A 14,303-nucleotide genomic window follows, 5' to 3' on the forward strand; every position below is an offset into this window, starting at 1 on the left:
ACTATGTCATTCTAGTATGATACCATTGATTATGTCACTCATCTTGTACACGAGGGTACACAAGCCTCTCTTGATAATGATTCATTATAAAGTGTTTTTGATCCTATTCTTTGAGTGTTTATGTCTCTTTTATCAACGACTAGAAAAGGGACTAAAGTTATGAATATACCATATTTCTTTTGTTTTACTTAGAGAAACTAAAATCTACATTCCAAAAGCCATTACCACATTTACCTTCACAAAACTTTAAGTTTTGTAGGTCCCTTGCTATAATAATCTCGTGGGAACCAATCAATCCAACAACAAAGTTGCCATGGTGTCTGTCAGTCAAATCACACATGCCCAAAAGACTTAAAATTGTGTCACCATTTTCTCCAAAGATAGCGGGTCATTTGGGAGTGGGCAAAGTTTTCTCATTGGACATTGTGGGCTATGATTAGTTATTCCTATCGATAATTCAACACTCCACATTTGAAGGAGCATGCTTATCCACCACTTACTTTGGTCCCCTTAAAAGTTTGCACTACAATTTTCACTTGGTAGTGCATGCAGGCCTTTGGGAAGTGTGTGACACATGACTAATTATAATTTTCTTTGGCGACACAAGCATAAACATATCCACATGTTATCAGACGTACACCATTTCAAGTGAGATTGACAAAACATATCCTTTAGAGAATATGGCAATAACACTCAAAAAAATGTAGGTAATAAACTATTATCAAGATGAGCTTCTTGTTCTTGTTTCTAGGCATTAGTATTTAATGAAATAAAGTCCACTTGTGCTTTCGCTTTCTATTTTCTAGAAGGGCGACTTGGACATCGTATGCTTCTTTCACCTCTTTAACCCCACTAAAATTGGCATGACCTTGCTATTACTTATATCATAGGTCAAAGGGGAGAGTTCACATGGGGTTCACATTTAGCCTAGTTTACACATTATTCACACAAAAAGTCAATAAGATTTTACTGCATTTGGCTCAAATTAAGAGTTCACATTACACTAGTTTCTTTGAGTTTAAGCCTTGTCATTTAGTCATGACTCATGAGCTAAAAGCAAATACGAAATGTTTCTTTGACTCTCCTGCCGTCTCTTCACAGTCAACTGCCTCGTTTTCAGCTGGAACGGCGAGAAAGCCCGTCCATCGGCTGCCATACTTCTTTTTCTGCCTTCGGCTTCCATATTTCTGCTTCTGCTGCTCTCTGTTTTAAATGGTTACCGTCCTTGAACGAAGAATCCAACACGACTATGCTGTGGGCCATGTTCTGGGCACTGGTGGTTTCTCTGTTGTCCACAAGGGTGTCCATATCAAAGAAGGTTCTCCTGTTGCGATCAAAACAATAAAGAAATTAGGGTTTTTGCAAGCCCCAAGCTTCAAAGGTGGTCGACTCCTCCCGCCGCAGATTCCCATATCAGAAACTCTTCTTGCAAATGAGATTCTTGTAATGAAACACATTGTGGAAGAGGTATCTCCTCATCCTAATGTTATCCACCTTCATGATGTGTATGAAGATGAGGTAGGGGTCCATTTTGTATTGGAGCTTTGCTCTGGTGGAGAGCTTTTTGACCGCATTGTTGCCTCGAAGTGCTACTCGGAAGCTGCTGCGGCGACTGTTATCAGACAAATTGCCAGCGGTTTGAAATCTCTACATGCTTCACATATTGTGCACCGTGATCTCAAACCTGAAAACTGTTTGTTCCTGACTGATGAAGATGATTCACCATTGAAGATCATGGATTTTGGTCTCAGCCAAATTGAAGGCGTCACAAACCCCATTGTGGGGATGTTTGGCTCAATCGACTATGTTGCTCCTGAGGTGCTTGAAAAAAGGCTGGTGCTGCCAGCTGGTGATATGTGGTCACTTGGTGTGATCTTGTATATACTTCTCTGTGGGTATGTGCACACTTGAACCTTGACATCCTGCTTTTTTTTTTGTGTTTGTCTTTCTGCTTTTTCTTGATCTCTTAGAATGAGAAAGTGTCTTTTCCTTAGGCTCATTATGCAAATGATTAGCTTCTTGATGAGTATGGAGAAAGTTGTAGTTACCTCTTTTTTGTACAGCAAGCATTTCTGTTGTATGTATCTGATACATAGATGCTGGGTCGTTTGGAGCATGTTGTTGGTAGAGAGTGTTAGACTTACACCACTCTGCTGCTTCATAGATCTAGGGCATGCATGTACGGCTAGTGTGCCTCCGGGCTGGCCACCTTTGCATATGCATATAGATTGCATTGTCCTGCCGCCCACTTTTGGGACGACCGCCTTACCTTGTCCGGCTACCCGAGTTCTCAGCCGGCTGCCCACTAGAGCTTGGCGCCCATCCTATATCTTTTCCTTGTCGGATCGTGGGGATTTTTCCATGCATTGCCCTACCTCCCCTTTTGGGGGGTACCCACATGACACACACATCTGGCATTGTATTGAGGGTCTTCAACTCTGGTAGTCAGTGGGGGGTTGATCGCCCCCTCTTCACCATACCTAGCGTTTTGTGTCTCTCTGTCTCTCTCTCCTCTCCTCTCTCACGGTTTCGCACACGCGCACTCTCACATGGTATCAGAGCACACACTCTTCATGTTCTAGGCCTTCATCACCTTCTGCATCAGGTTCTCCCTCCCAAGAAGAAGATCAACTAGTTCCTCTTCTCAGAGGATATTCACAGCGTAGGCTGCTCAGTCTGGCTTCCCTTCTTCATATAGGATGATTATGGTGCAGACAACTTGGTCTGGCCACACCTCTTCTCAGAGGCCCTTCACAGCGCAGACCGTTGAGTCTGGCTTTTCCCTCATCTTGGATTAGCCTACCTACTGACAAGACACCATCTGGTGGTGGTCCGTGCGGTCTCTCGGTGGCTGCTGTAGCTTACGGTAGTTTCTACAGTTCAGATTGCTTAGTGTGGCTTTCCTTGTTCCGAGGACGTTTACGGTGCATATTGCTACATATGGCCTTCTGGAGTTTTACACAGCTTAGCCACCTGGCCACCTTCGGTTACAAGTTCATGCATTGATAGGCTTCCGGTTATTCTCATGACGGTTCTTGGGCTTTCCCATTTTCTCCATACGGTTTGACTACAGACACCACAGATCCTATTGGGCAGGACACTTGCAGGTCTATATGGCCTTCTGGAGTTTTACACAGCTTAGCCACCTGGCCACCTTCGGTTACAAGTTCATGCATTGATAGGCTTCCGGTTATTCTCATGACGGTTCTTGGGCTTTCCCATTTTCTCCATACAGTTTGACTATAGACACCACAGATCCTATTGGGCAGGACACTTGCAGGTCTATTGGCACTTCTGCTACGACAAGGAGTTGTTTCACACTCAGTTCGGGACCTTCACGAAGTATCTTCACCCTGTATCGGCGGAGTACGGTAATTTGGTACACTGCTTGTGACGGCATCACACAATGGAGATTTCTTGGTGGTCGGGACACCCTAGACTGCTGCTACACTCGCAGAGTTCGCCAGAGTATCGTCCTTCAATGGACATGGCAGTAGACATCTTCATCATTTGCCTCACATCTTTGGCTTCATCCAGTGCTGAGAGGGGATGTTAGACTTACACCACTCTGCTGCTTCACAGGTCCGGGGCATGCATGTACGGCTAGTGTGCCTCCGGGCTGGCCGCCCACTTCTCGGACGGCCGCCTTACCTTGTCCGGCCGCTCGGGTGCTTGGCCGGCCGTCCACTAGTGCCGGGCACCTATCCTATATCTTTTCCTTGTAGGGTCATGGGGATTTTTCCATGCATTGCCCTACAGGCTACCTCCCCTTGGGCACCTATATATAGGGCTAGGGGGGTACCCACAGGACATACACATCTAGCATTGTATTGAGGGTCTTCTGCTCTAGTAGTTAGTGGGGGGGACCGATCGCCCCCTCTTCACCATACCTAGCATTTTTTGTCTCTCTATCTCTCTCCTCTCCTCTCACGCTTCCGCACACACGCACTCTCACAGAGAGTAAATTTCGTGAATAAGCTTGTGTCAGTGGTTGTGGGCATTTTTACCTCCAGGCGAAGTCGATTGCGAGTGCAAGAGGATCGATCAGTTGAATCTCTCGCCATCAAAGGAGCAGTATTTTGCCTTGGATATCCCTTGGGACCTGGGATTGTAGTCGGTTTATGTCGGAGGCAAGATTGAAAGGTGGCTGTAGGAGGTGATCAGGTGCTACAATTTCAAGCCGAGACCATCACCTCAATACTCGTTTCTATACACTTGCACCTCGTTGGCGTTGAACCATGTGGAGTGAGTTTCCCGCAAATTGTTGATGGTCTATATGAACAAAATTATGGAGAAAATCTTTGGCAACATGTCAAAAAAGGAAGTTGGAAGGCCATCTAGATTAACGTGCAATCTTTCATTCCCTAGGATAAGTTAGACAGCTCTAACTATAGATGCATTATCCCCTTGAGTCGAATATCAAGGATACTGAGATACCTTTTGGGACGGCTTTAATAGATGTTATAGAGTTGCTAAGGCTATACGGCTATGTGAGAGATTGAATGGGAGGATCATGCAACTAGAGCTTTTTCATGCTGGAAAGACGATCTTATGGATGGATATGGCCATCATGTTATTGCAAGAGATGTTTCATGTTATTGTCACGTGACACATCCAACCCTATGTGTCCGTGGACAAGGTACAACATGACCAGGGTGCAGTCAGTCAAGTCAGTCTAGGATAGGAAGTGATCTGGCACTTTTGTGAGTCTGTTTGCAGACCGTGCATGTCTAGACACTTAGAGTAGATGCATATCCTCCGGTTGCACACAGCATGATCATTTGCATTCCCATCAGAATCCATCAGGGGAATTTTCCAGTGCATTAAACCTATTTTCCCTATTTTTGACATTTTTCACTTATTTATTAAGTGACTTTTGTTGGGAACTAGGTAGGGCAATTTTGCTAATGAAATATATAAGCAAACCAGAGTTAGCACTTTCTGGCAGAAGAGGCAGCAGGAGCACCTTTGCTCACAGGCAACTTCTCAACCGGACCCTAAAGACCTCTAGCGGTTTTGCTCCACAGCATAAGAGCTAGCGTTTTTTGGACAGTTACCCAGATCAGCCAGCGTTTTGCTTCTGCATCAGCCTGGCGACAGAATCACAGCAGATCAGCCTAGCATTTTGCATTGCAAGGCCACCGGCAGCACATCGTCGGCAAGTCCAAGCATTGTAGAGATTTGTGCAATCAATAGTAGACCGCTCTCGCCATAGAGAGTGGGGCCTTCGGAGGAGGGTTTGACAACTTTCTAGTGTCGTATTCTCTTCTCTCTCTATCTCTCAATCTCATGCACCTTCATTCAGAGTGTTTATCCACTTTGTGATCACTTGCACTCTCTCATTAAAGGAACGGAGGCTCTCCCTTCCGTAAGTAAAAAGGAACCTTGAGCACAGTTCGGAGCACTCATCTTGAGCAAAGTTCAACATTCACTTCCACTGTACCTTACAATTATTGCAGGAGATATTTCAACTATCTCAATAAGGGAGATTCCACTCATTGAGGCTTTGAGGTGGATCGTCGATCTTATTTGGGAGGGTCTCGTCCTCTTACTTGGGAGGAGCTTCTCCTGATGGTGCTGGAACAAGAATGACCCGTTGTGGTATAGACATCGATGAGGGGCTCCGGGAGTTTATCATTGACTCTCCAGAATTTAGAGAATCAAATTGCAAGCAATAGAGACTCTGATATTGTTAAGTCCTAGGCAGGGGGTTTTGCCTCAAGCCAACCTATAAGGTGGGCACATACACAACTAGTACCGTTGGTAAAGGTACATCTATGTCACATACGGTGGAGCGCAGCCACAAAACAGTCCCCCACTCTTTAATTTGCTCTTGGGAAATACCAGAGCCACCAATGGACAAGAGGTGAAACTCTTAACTCCCACTCTTTGCTGTTGGGCGAAAAATCAATCTAAGGGAAAAGGGAGCTGGAGTGAAGGGATAGTGCTGCCTGTGGAAGAGGTTTGGTGAAGATGTCATCAGGGTTATGAGATGTAGAATAATACACATGCTGAATGGTATCTTGTAGGGTCTCCTCTCAAAAAAAAGTGGTACTATATCTCTATATTCTTGGTCTTGGCATGAAATGTTTGGTTCCTCGTAATTGCTGTATAACTCTAGTTGTCCAAATAAATAATGATGGTTTTTTGTAGAAAACCAATCTCCAAAAGTAACCTCCTACGCCAAATGGTCTCATATGTATCACTAGAAGCAACACGGTACTCGGCCTCTATGGAAAACAAGGAAACAATGGGCTGCTTCTTAGAACTCCATGAAATCACTCCTTATCCAAAAGGAAAGGTTGAACTTGGAATCTGGATCTCCACCCCAATTTGAATCACTCCATCCTTGAAGAGCAGTTTTGGAGTCCATGCCGCTAAGCAGCACGTTACTCGGCCTCTATGGAAGACAAGGCAACAGTGGTGTCACGTGACACATCCAACCCTGTGTGTCCGTGGACAAGCTATAGCATGACCAAGGTTCAGTTCAGTCAAGTCAGTCTAGAATAGGAAGTGATCTGGCACTTTTGTGAGTCTGTTCGCAGACCGTGCATGTCCAGACACTTAGATTAGATGCATATCCTCCAGTTGCACACAGAATGATCATCAGCTTTTCCATCGAAATCCATCAGGGAAATTTTCCAGTGCATTAAACCTATTTTCCCTATTTTTGACATTTTTCACTTATTATTTTTAAGTGACTTTTGTTGGAAAGTAGGTAGGGCAATTTTGTCAAGTTTGTATATAAGCAAACCTAGCGCTAGCACTTTCTGGCAAAGAGGCAGCAGGAGCACTTGCTCAACAGAACCCCGAGATGCCTAGCGTTTTTGCATCACAGCAGAAGGCTAGCGTTTTTGGACCAGACCAGCTAGTGTTTTTGCATTGGCAACAGCCTGGCGGCAGCAAGAAGCAGAAGACTCCCAGCGTTAGCAGATTCTCCACAGCAAGACCATTTTCAGTCCTAGCGTTTTTGAATGTGCAAGGCACTTCAGCGTTTTTGCAGATCTTCGCGACAAAATCCCCACAAGCACCAGCGTTTTCAGTTTCAGCATTTAGAACTCGCAGAAGAAGTCCCAAACCTCGCAGATCTCACCTTCCCGCAGTAGATCCTGCACGGTCAGATCTCGCGCAGTTTGCAGATTCAGCCCGGAAAACGCAGTTTTCAGCATCTGCGTTTTCAGCGTCGTCGTCATCGCCATCGTCACCGACATAGAGTCAGAATTCAACAGATAAAGATTAGCAGATTTCAGCTAGTAGCGTTTTCAGATTTCAGCCTGTCTTGTCGTCGTCCTCATCGTCGGCAAGTCCAAGCATTGTAGAGATTTGCGCAATCATAAGTAGACCGCTCTCGCCAAAGAGAGTGGGGCCCTTGGAAGAGGGTTTTACAATGTCTCTGGTGTCGTATTCTTCTCTCTCTCTATATCTGAGTCTCATACACCTTCATTCACAATGTTCATCACTTTGTTGTGTGTCCATTGCTCTCTCTCATTAAAGAACGGAAGGCTCTCCCTTCCATAAGTAAAAGGAACCCTTGAGCACAGTTCGAGCACTCATCTTGAGCAAAGTTCAACATTCACTTCCGCTGCACCTTACAAGTGGGCTGCTTCTTACAGCTCTATGAAATCACTCCTTATCCAAAAGGAAAGGTTGAACTTGGAATTTGGATCTCCACCCCAATCCAAATCACTTCATCCTTGTCAGTGCACATGGCTCTATGTGCCACATGGACATGCTTCATCGACTTCTAGAGCCAATTTTCCAGTTTTGGAACCCTCTTGCATTAATGGTTTATACACGCGTTTTTGACAGATGTTATTACACTACATTGGGCATCTGACATGGCGGGCATATAATTTTAGGTTAGAGGAATCCAATGAGCCATTCCATGTGTCAATCAGATTCTTGGGTGGGTGTATGTGCGACAATTTCACCCAGAAACTTCACCGAAGTTTTTAATGATATATTTTTTAACTTTGTCTTCCACTTTTGCCCTACCTAGACCTTAAGAGATTTATAAGCCCCAAACCTTACCTATAAAGGGAACCAGAGGCCTAGTATTTTTGCATCAAATGAGAAAGCACCCATATCAGCCTTGGCGTTTTGCAAAGCATCAGATCAGCCCCATCGTTTTTGGTCCAAATCAGCCAACATTTGTGGTTTTCAGCCCTAGCGCTTCCTATTCCTAGATCAGCAATTCAACCCTAGGGTTTTCAGATTTCTACTTTTTTCTCGCCAAAAATGGTCTAGATTTGCAAACGCTAGCCCATCTGCAGCCATTGAGCTTTTGGGAGCTTATCGAGCCACTCTCCTGGCCATTCCCTCCCCGCATCGAGTGCTCACATCACTGTCCATTATCTGCTGCGTTTTTGGCGGTGTTTCTCGAGATAGATCTGCTGCGTTTTGTGCGTTAGAACTGCGTTTTTGCAGCCAGCTTTCAGCCCTTCATTCCTCTCACATCGGGAGTGCAAATCAGCCCTAGATCTACCCCTTGTGGCCATCCGCATCAAGAAGGATCCAAAGTTGCATCAAATCAGCCTTGGAGGTGCCTCGTCTAGAGAAGTTACCACGGTGACATTCATTATTCGAGTCAGTAGAGTTTGCACTTGAGGTATTGCATGTATGTACATTTCATTTACGCAAGCAAAAACCAATACCACATCGGCAACGGTGTGGGGGGCCCTTGAGAGGGTTGGTTGGGACCCCAACGGGTGTCATTCTCCTCTTCTCTCTCCCTCTACACATCTTTACCTCTCTCTCTCTCTCTCGTTCTCTCTCTTCAGGAAAAGGTACAAGGAATCATCATTCAAGATAAAAGAATCACTAATGCAAGGAAAGAAAGGAAAGGATCTGTGGAAGTGTAAAACCTAGATCTTCACCACTTCAATTCCGCTGCACCCGACAATCCTTGAAGAGTAATTTTGGAGTCCGTACCTCTACCGGCAGACCAAATATTCAACAACTGAAAGTGGTTCAAATATTGCAAGATCCGAAGAGTTTGCTCTGGGTGTGATTGGGCGTGTTGCTGCATAAAAGAATTGAGATGTCCCACCATGAAACTGAGGTCAAAAAGGGTTTTCAACTACCAAATGAAAGATCTGACCAGTTTTCAATACTTTGTAGCATCAATTATATTTAAGGGGTTTTAGGGACTTCTTCTGGCTGGGATCCATAAGAGTAGAGAGAGGTTTACAGTTAGTCATACCAAAAGCCTCCAATAATTTCTATACATAGCACTGTTGAAAGAGGAAAAGAACCCCCCTCCCCTCCTCCCCCTTGCGTCTACGAAATTTGTAGCCCAAGGCAATGATGAAGTCGGTTGCAGTCTGTCATCTCAAACTCCTTGGCTCAAGGTGGAAAGGTACGTAAGGTACAGTACGGTGTCAAATCAATACGTAAGGTACGTACTTGTGTATTGATAAAATTTTAGGATGCGTAACAATACACACCTTTTTTTTTGAGACAGTGAATTATAGATTAATTCAATATTTCGACACATTCTAGTTATATATCCATTGCACACTGTGTGCAATTAACCTACTTCATAGATTAGCACTAGAGAGTGAAAACTAGCACAAGACAAGAAGCCTGCTGCATTAAATTGCCAATCAACAATGTGCATATCACTTCAGAATTCAGACGAACTCTAAATAGTGGAAAATTCCAATGGCACAAATTGCAAGACCTGAGAAACATGACATTGAAGTTTGCAAACTAGGAAAAAGAGTTAATAGACAAACCACAAATGAAATACAATATCTGGCGGTTGATTTGTAAGTCCTCAAAATTGGCACCCTCTACACCCTTTGCAAAAACCCTATGCTCTTTATAAATAACAAAGAAGTCTCTAATCCATAGAGTAGCCCAAAAAACTCACAAAAACTCTTGGCTCTCCTATTTGTGCAAACATGCTGGACTAAATCCCCATCATCCCCCCCCCCCCCCCCCCCCCCCCCCCCCCAAACGCACCCCAGCATGTGTACTTTGTGAACTATCAATATAAAAAGAAGTACCGAAGGGGTGCTAGACTTTGGGGCCAATGCATCTGGGAGTAGAATTCCGCCACGTCGTGTCACGACTACTGCTTTTTTTAACGTTCAAGTGCAAAAATTTTCGGTTCTGTTCATGTGTTGTGAAATTACTGCCTAATCAATGCCAAGCTGGTTACAGAAACCTTGCTGCCCAATCTTGGAAGTGAGAAACCGGGAGGTTGCTCCACATATATAGGCATTGTATGTTTTTGTCACTCATTTTGGGGGAATTTTCCCCCTCTCAGATTCAGAAGAATGTTTATGCTACGAGATATGAGAGATTTTTTGAAAACCAAGAAATAATCTTGGTCATTTATTGTAAATTTATGGACATTTTTGGGATCACACCTTTGTGGTGATCGGTTTTTACCTTTTATCTTGAGGTTGTGCCCTTGAGATGTTTACTGGTAGATTTCCTCTTGTAAAGGAAAAAAACAAGATGTGAGTAATGACAGCTGTGATTAATTAGTTTTGCTGCTAAGATTAAATGGCAGGACAAACCCTCTTCAGAGGCATTCTTGGTCTTTATTTTTGTATAGTTACTGGAGGCAGGCTCATCCACCTAGTGCAATTTCAAGAAAACTTGTATGATCTGTGCTTCATGTGAGTATAAGTGTGTTAAAAGTAGCATGACTTTTTTCCCTTGCAGTTAGTGTGATGCTCCTTCATTGCTGTGCATGTGTCCCTATTGAAGCTGTGTAGGCATGCCATCAGCATCTAAGAGTTTTTTGCTTCATCTTATTTCGGTCATAATTCTGAGTATAAGATTATCAATGTTGGAGAATGCAGGTATCCACCTTTCTATGCAAGGACGAATAGAGAAAAACAAGCTCTTATATTAGCTGTGAGTTCCAAACCTCGTAAGTTGTTGTTATGTTATGGTGTGCGAATGGCCTAGTGTTTTTCATCTTTAATCTTTTAGTTATGTCTAGCTTGAAATTAAGGTTCTTGGTGTTTAGGGATTGAAACGTTCATCAAGTCAATCTCATGTAATAGTCGGAGGGATTCCAGTGGTGTATTTGTTAGTAGCTTTTGGAGAGGAATTGGTGTCTGTGATCTGATTGCAAAATTTTCAATATGGACTGCACATTGTTGTAGAAAAGAGAATCCTTTTCTTCTTACCCTCTGTCTCATTGGCCTTCTGCCATCCAGGATTTCATTGTGCTGACTTCTCCAGTCAGGATTTAGTACAAGAGATTCTAATTATCCCCGTTCCTGCTCATATGATATTGCAGCTGCATCTGGGGTTTTACTCTTTTTTTGACCGCTATGTTGCAGGCAGATTTCAGTTTTGAAGACACATGGAAGACAGTTTCACAGTCTGCAAAACATCTAATTTCAAGCCTGTTAGCATACGACCCTCACAAGCGTCCATGTGCAGCTGAGGTAGAAAATAATCTACAGTTTTGTATGCTTTGTCTTTTTCTAAGTGATAGCAGAGAAATCCATTCCTGTCTCTTCCGTCCCCTTCTCTTGGTGAACAACTACTATTTATGACTGTAAGACAGCTGGAGCGTTTAAAGTGATAGCAGAGAAATCCATCCCCATCTTTTCCGTCCCCTTCTCTTGGTCAACAATTATTATAAATGACTGTATGACAGCTGGAGCGTTTAAATGGCTAGTATGTATGGCACAAAAGAAAGCCTAGTAAGAGTGTCTGACTTGGAAAGAAGCCAATTATTCTCTTGATTTCACGTTCTCTGAGAGAGTGCAGAGCAGAAAGTGTGGAGGCAGAGAGGGAGTTGGGGAGAAATAAAATGAATGAAATGTTTATATATGCCTGCAAAAGGCCTACAATATCTATGTTAGAGAAAATACAAAAGACCAAGGTAACAAATGCTAAAATGTAAAGAAACAAGTACTGGTAGTATATCTCGCCAAGACTGATGGGTTGCCATTGTAAGTACTATCACATAGGCTCCCTCATAGGCCAACGCAGGGTGGTTATGCACCTGTATGTACCGCGTTTTTATGTGCGTTTTAGTGCGGCACTAGAGCACTAATTTTTTTTTAATGTTCCTTGATGTTACGGGCGTTCAAAAATAAATCACGTGAATTTAAGCCTAGATTATACTTTATATTCATATGCCAGATATACACAAATAGAAACATGTCTAGAACTATGTAGAGAAAGAGATCAACAATTCAATTACAATTTACAGTGTAGAAGACACATGATTAGAGTCCAAACCATTTTTCAAAAAGAAAGAGACAATGCCTTAGTATATATCATACATGAAGTATCATACAAAAAAGGGGAAGCTTAGGTGACAAAAAAGGGCCTAAGGGGAATCAACATCGAAAAAAGAGGATACAAAAAAGAGTGAAGCATAGATCCAAGGGGATTATGGAGAGCTCGAGCCTTGAGAGCTTCAAGCTTGGAATGGAGAGCAATGGAGACCAGGAGAGAGAGCAATGGAGAGCTTGAGAGAGCAATCTCCCCCTCTTTCTCACATAATCCAGGTCTCATACCACTTGTATTTAGACAAATAGAGCTAACAATTGCATTATTTGGATGTTTTTTATGCCTCCTGTTCCGCGTTGTTCCCGTTCCGGACCCTTCGGGCGTTCCCCCGTTCCGCAGGGAACCGGTCGCCGTTCCCGTTCCTCGTTTCGGGTAACATGTTGAAGTTCATGCATGAGAAGGAGAGCATGAGAGATTAGAGCCCTAGAGTAGAGAGCATGAGAGAGTATCCAATGTATGTGAGGGAGCATGCGAGCATGAGAGAGATAGATAGATTGAATTATCGTCCACGGAGGTCAGATATGACCTATGGGACCGGAAGACAACGCATTACAAAAAGGTTCCTTCTAAGCGAGGGGATTGTCAGATACATCTCAGTTAAAGACTAGTTAAAGATTGAGGGTCCAGTTGGGGGTGAACAAAAGACAAAACTCTAAAAACCTAAGGGGGGGTGGGTGAGAGGGGAACCATTTTGGGAGTGCGGAACTCCTGAATAATGAGAGAGAGAGAGAGAGAGAGAGAGAGAGAGAGAGAGAGAGAGAGAGAGAGAGAGAGAGCATGTAGCAATTGGGTATTTTAATCATTCATTTATTGGAGAAAAAGAAAGACTCTCTTACATTGGAGGTCTCTTGCATGGTGCCCTTGAAGAGCCAAAGTAAACTTGGGGCAAGATCTCACGCATGCTTAGGTAGCACATAGGAAAGAATGTATGCCACATGTTCTTGAGGCTAGAAAGGTTGGGAAATGAGCTGTTCATAGAGATAGCAAAGTGATCATTGCAGAGAAGCAGAGATTATGCTAAGGTTTGTAGTAGGGAATTGGCATGGATCACTGCGATTGGATCTAGGTGCATTTGAGGAGTCTTTTGAAGGAAAAGATTGTCAAAGTTGTAGCTGAAAAGGCGAACTGGCAATTCTGCAATTGTGAGCAAATCTCCTCTTGAACACGGGGTAGTACTGTGGCACATACACAATGTGAAATTAAAATATTCACCTCGCTGTTATGCTTTTTAATATGTGGGAGCAAATGCTACAATGTACATTCTACATAGTATCATGTGCGAGAGCAGTTGCCGCGGTTACAGTTGTGTACACACCTTATCATGGAGTTGAGGCTCTGAATGTGGCACTTTTGTGTGTTTTCTCAATTTAGAACGTGCCTAATTTGGATTAATAAGGTACATATGGCAAGTGCATCATGGTGGCACACTCGTTTTGCCTAGAAAGTTCAATTTGGATGAACACCGTCCAAAAATAGCAACTGGCGTGTCTAACCATCAATGTTGTGATTAGAGGTCATGACAAATGGAAAAATGAGGTTGATCATAATAATTGAGCTCAAGGGAAGTTTCCCACAGTTTTAGGGATTTGTCCAAGCCCTTTGGGCTTTTTATAGCCAAGAATGGCTATATTTGGGCTAAAAATGGCTAGAAAAGGCCATAAAATGATAAAAAATAACCCAATTTAATACGGTTCAAAATTCCACATCACTCACGATGGCGTGACTCTTAGTAAGGGGCTTACTTGATCATGGTTGAATATTAACAGTTTGAACCTCTTTGAAGAGGGATACATAGGGTTCTCTTGTGGTGTGCTAGTGTAGTTCCATGTTATTCTTACCTTGTATTTAAGTGTGTGAGGGTTCCAATTAGGGTTTTCTCTCATCAAAAAGTAGTTGTGCGTATCTATGGAGGTGCTTAAGCTTCTATGAAATCGCCTCAATGACGAATTGGGAGAAGAAGCTAGGGTTTTCTACAGGGCAAACAAGCACTATATCTGTGCAATTGGGGTTGAAGCAACATGAAATCATCT

At 43.3% G+C, this 14,303-nt stretch overlaps 1 protein-coding gene across 4 annotated transcripts in view; it reads left to right on the forward strand.

Annotated features, from left to right (window-relative positions):
• The first annotated feature begins 1,045 nt into the window (after positions 1-1,045).
• Positions 1,046-14,303, forward strand: part of LOC147465091 (calcium and calcium/calmodulin-dependent serine/threonine-protein kinase-like) — a 40,366-nt gene continuing 27,108 nt past the window's right edge. The window contains exons 1-3 of one of the 4 annotated variants that reach the window (XR_015188894.1): positions 1,046-1,895; positions 10,818-10,872; positions 11,307-11,414. Coding sequence is in view for 3 of the 4 variants with exons in the window: in XM_086518090.1 (XP_086374216.1) it covers positions 1,213-1,895; positions 10,818-10,872; positions 11,307-11,414 (846 nt within the window). In the remaining variant the exon portion in view is untranslated. The remainder of the gene's footprint in view (positions 1,896-10,817; positions 10,873-11,306; positions 11,415-14,303) is intronic. The other 3 variants (XM_086518090.1, XM_086518073.1, XM_086518081.1) reach the window with 3 other exon arrangements.

This window comes from Adiantum capillus-veneris, chromosome 1 (genome assembly GCF_014529385.1).
Source record: "Adiantum capillus-veneris isolate H3 chromosome 1, ASM1452938v2, whole genome shotgun sequence".
Taxonomy (NCBI): domain Eukaryota; kingdom Viridiplantae; phylum Streptophyta; class Polypodiopsida; order Polypodiales; family Pteridaceae; genus Adiantum; species Adiantum capillus-veneris.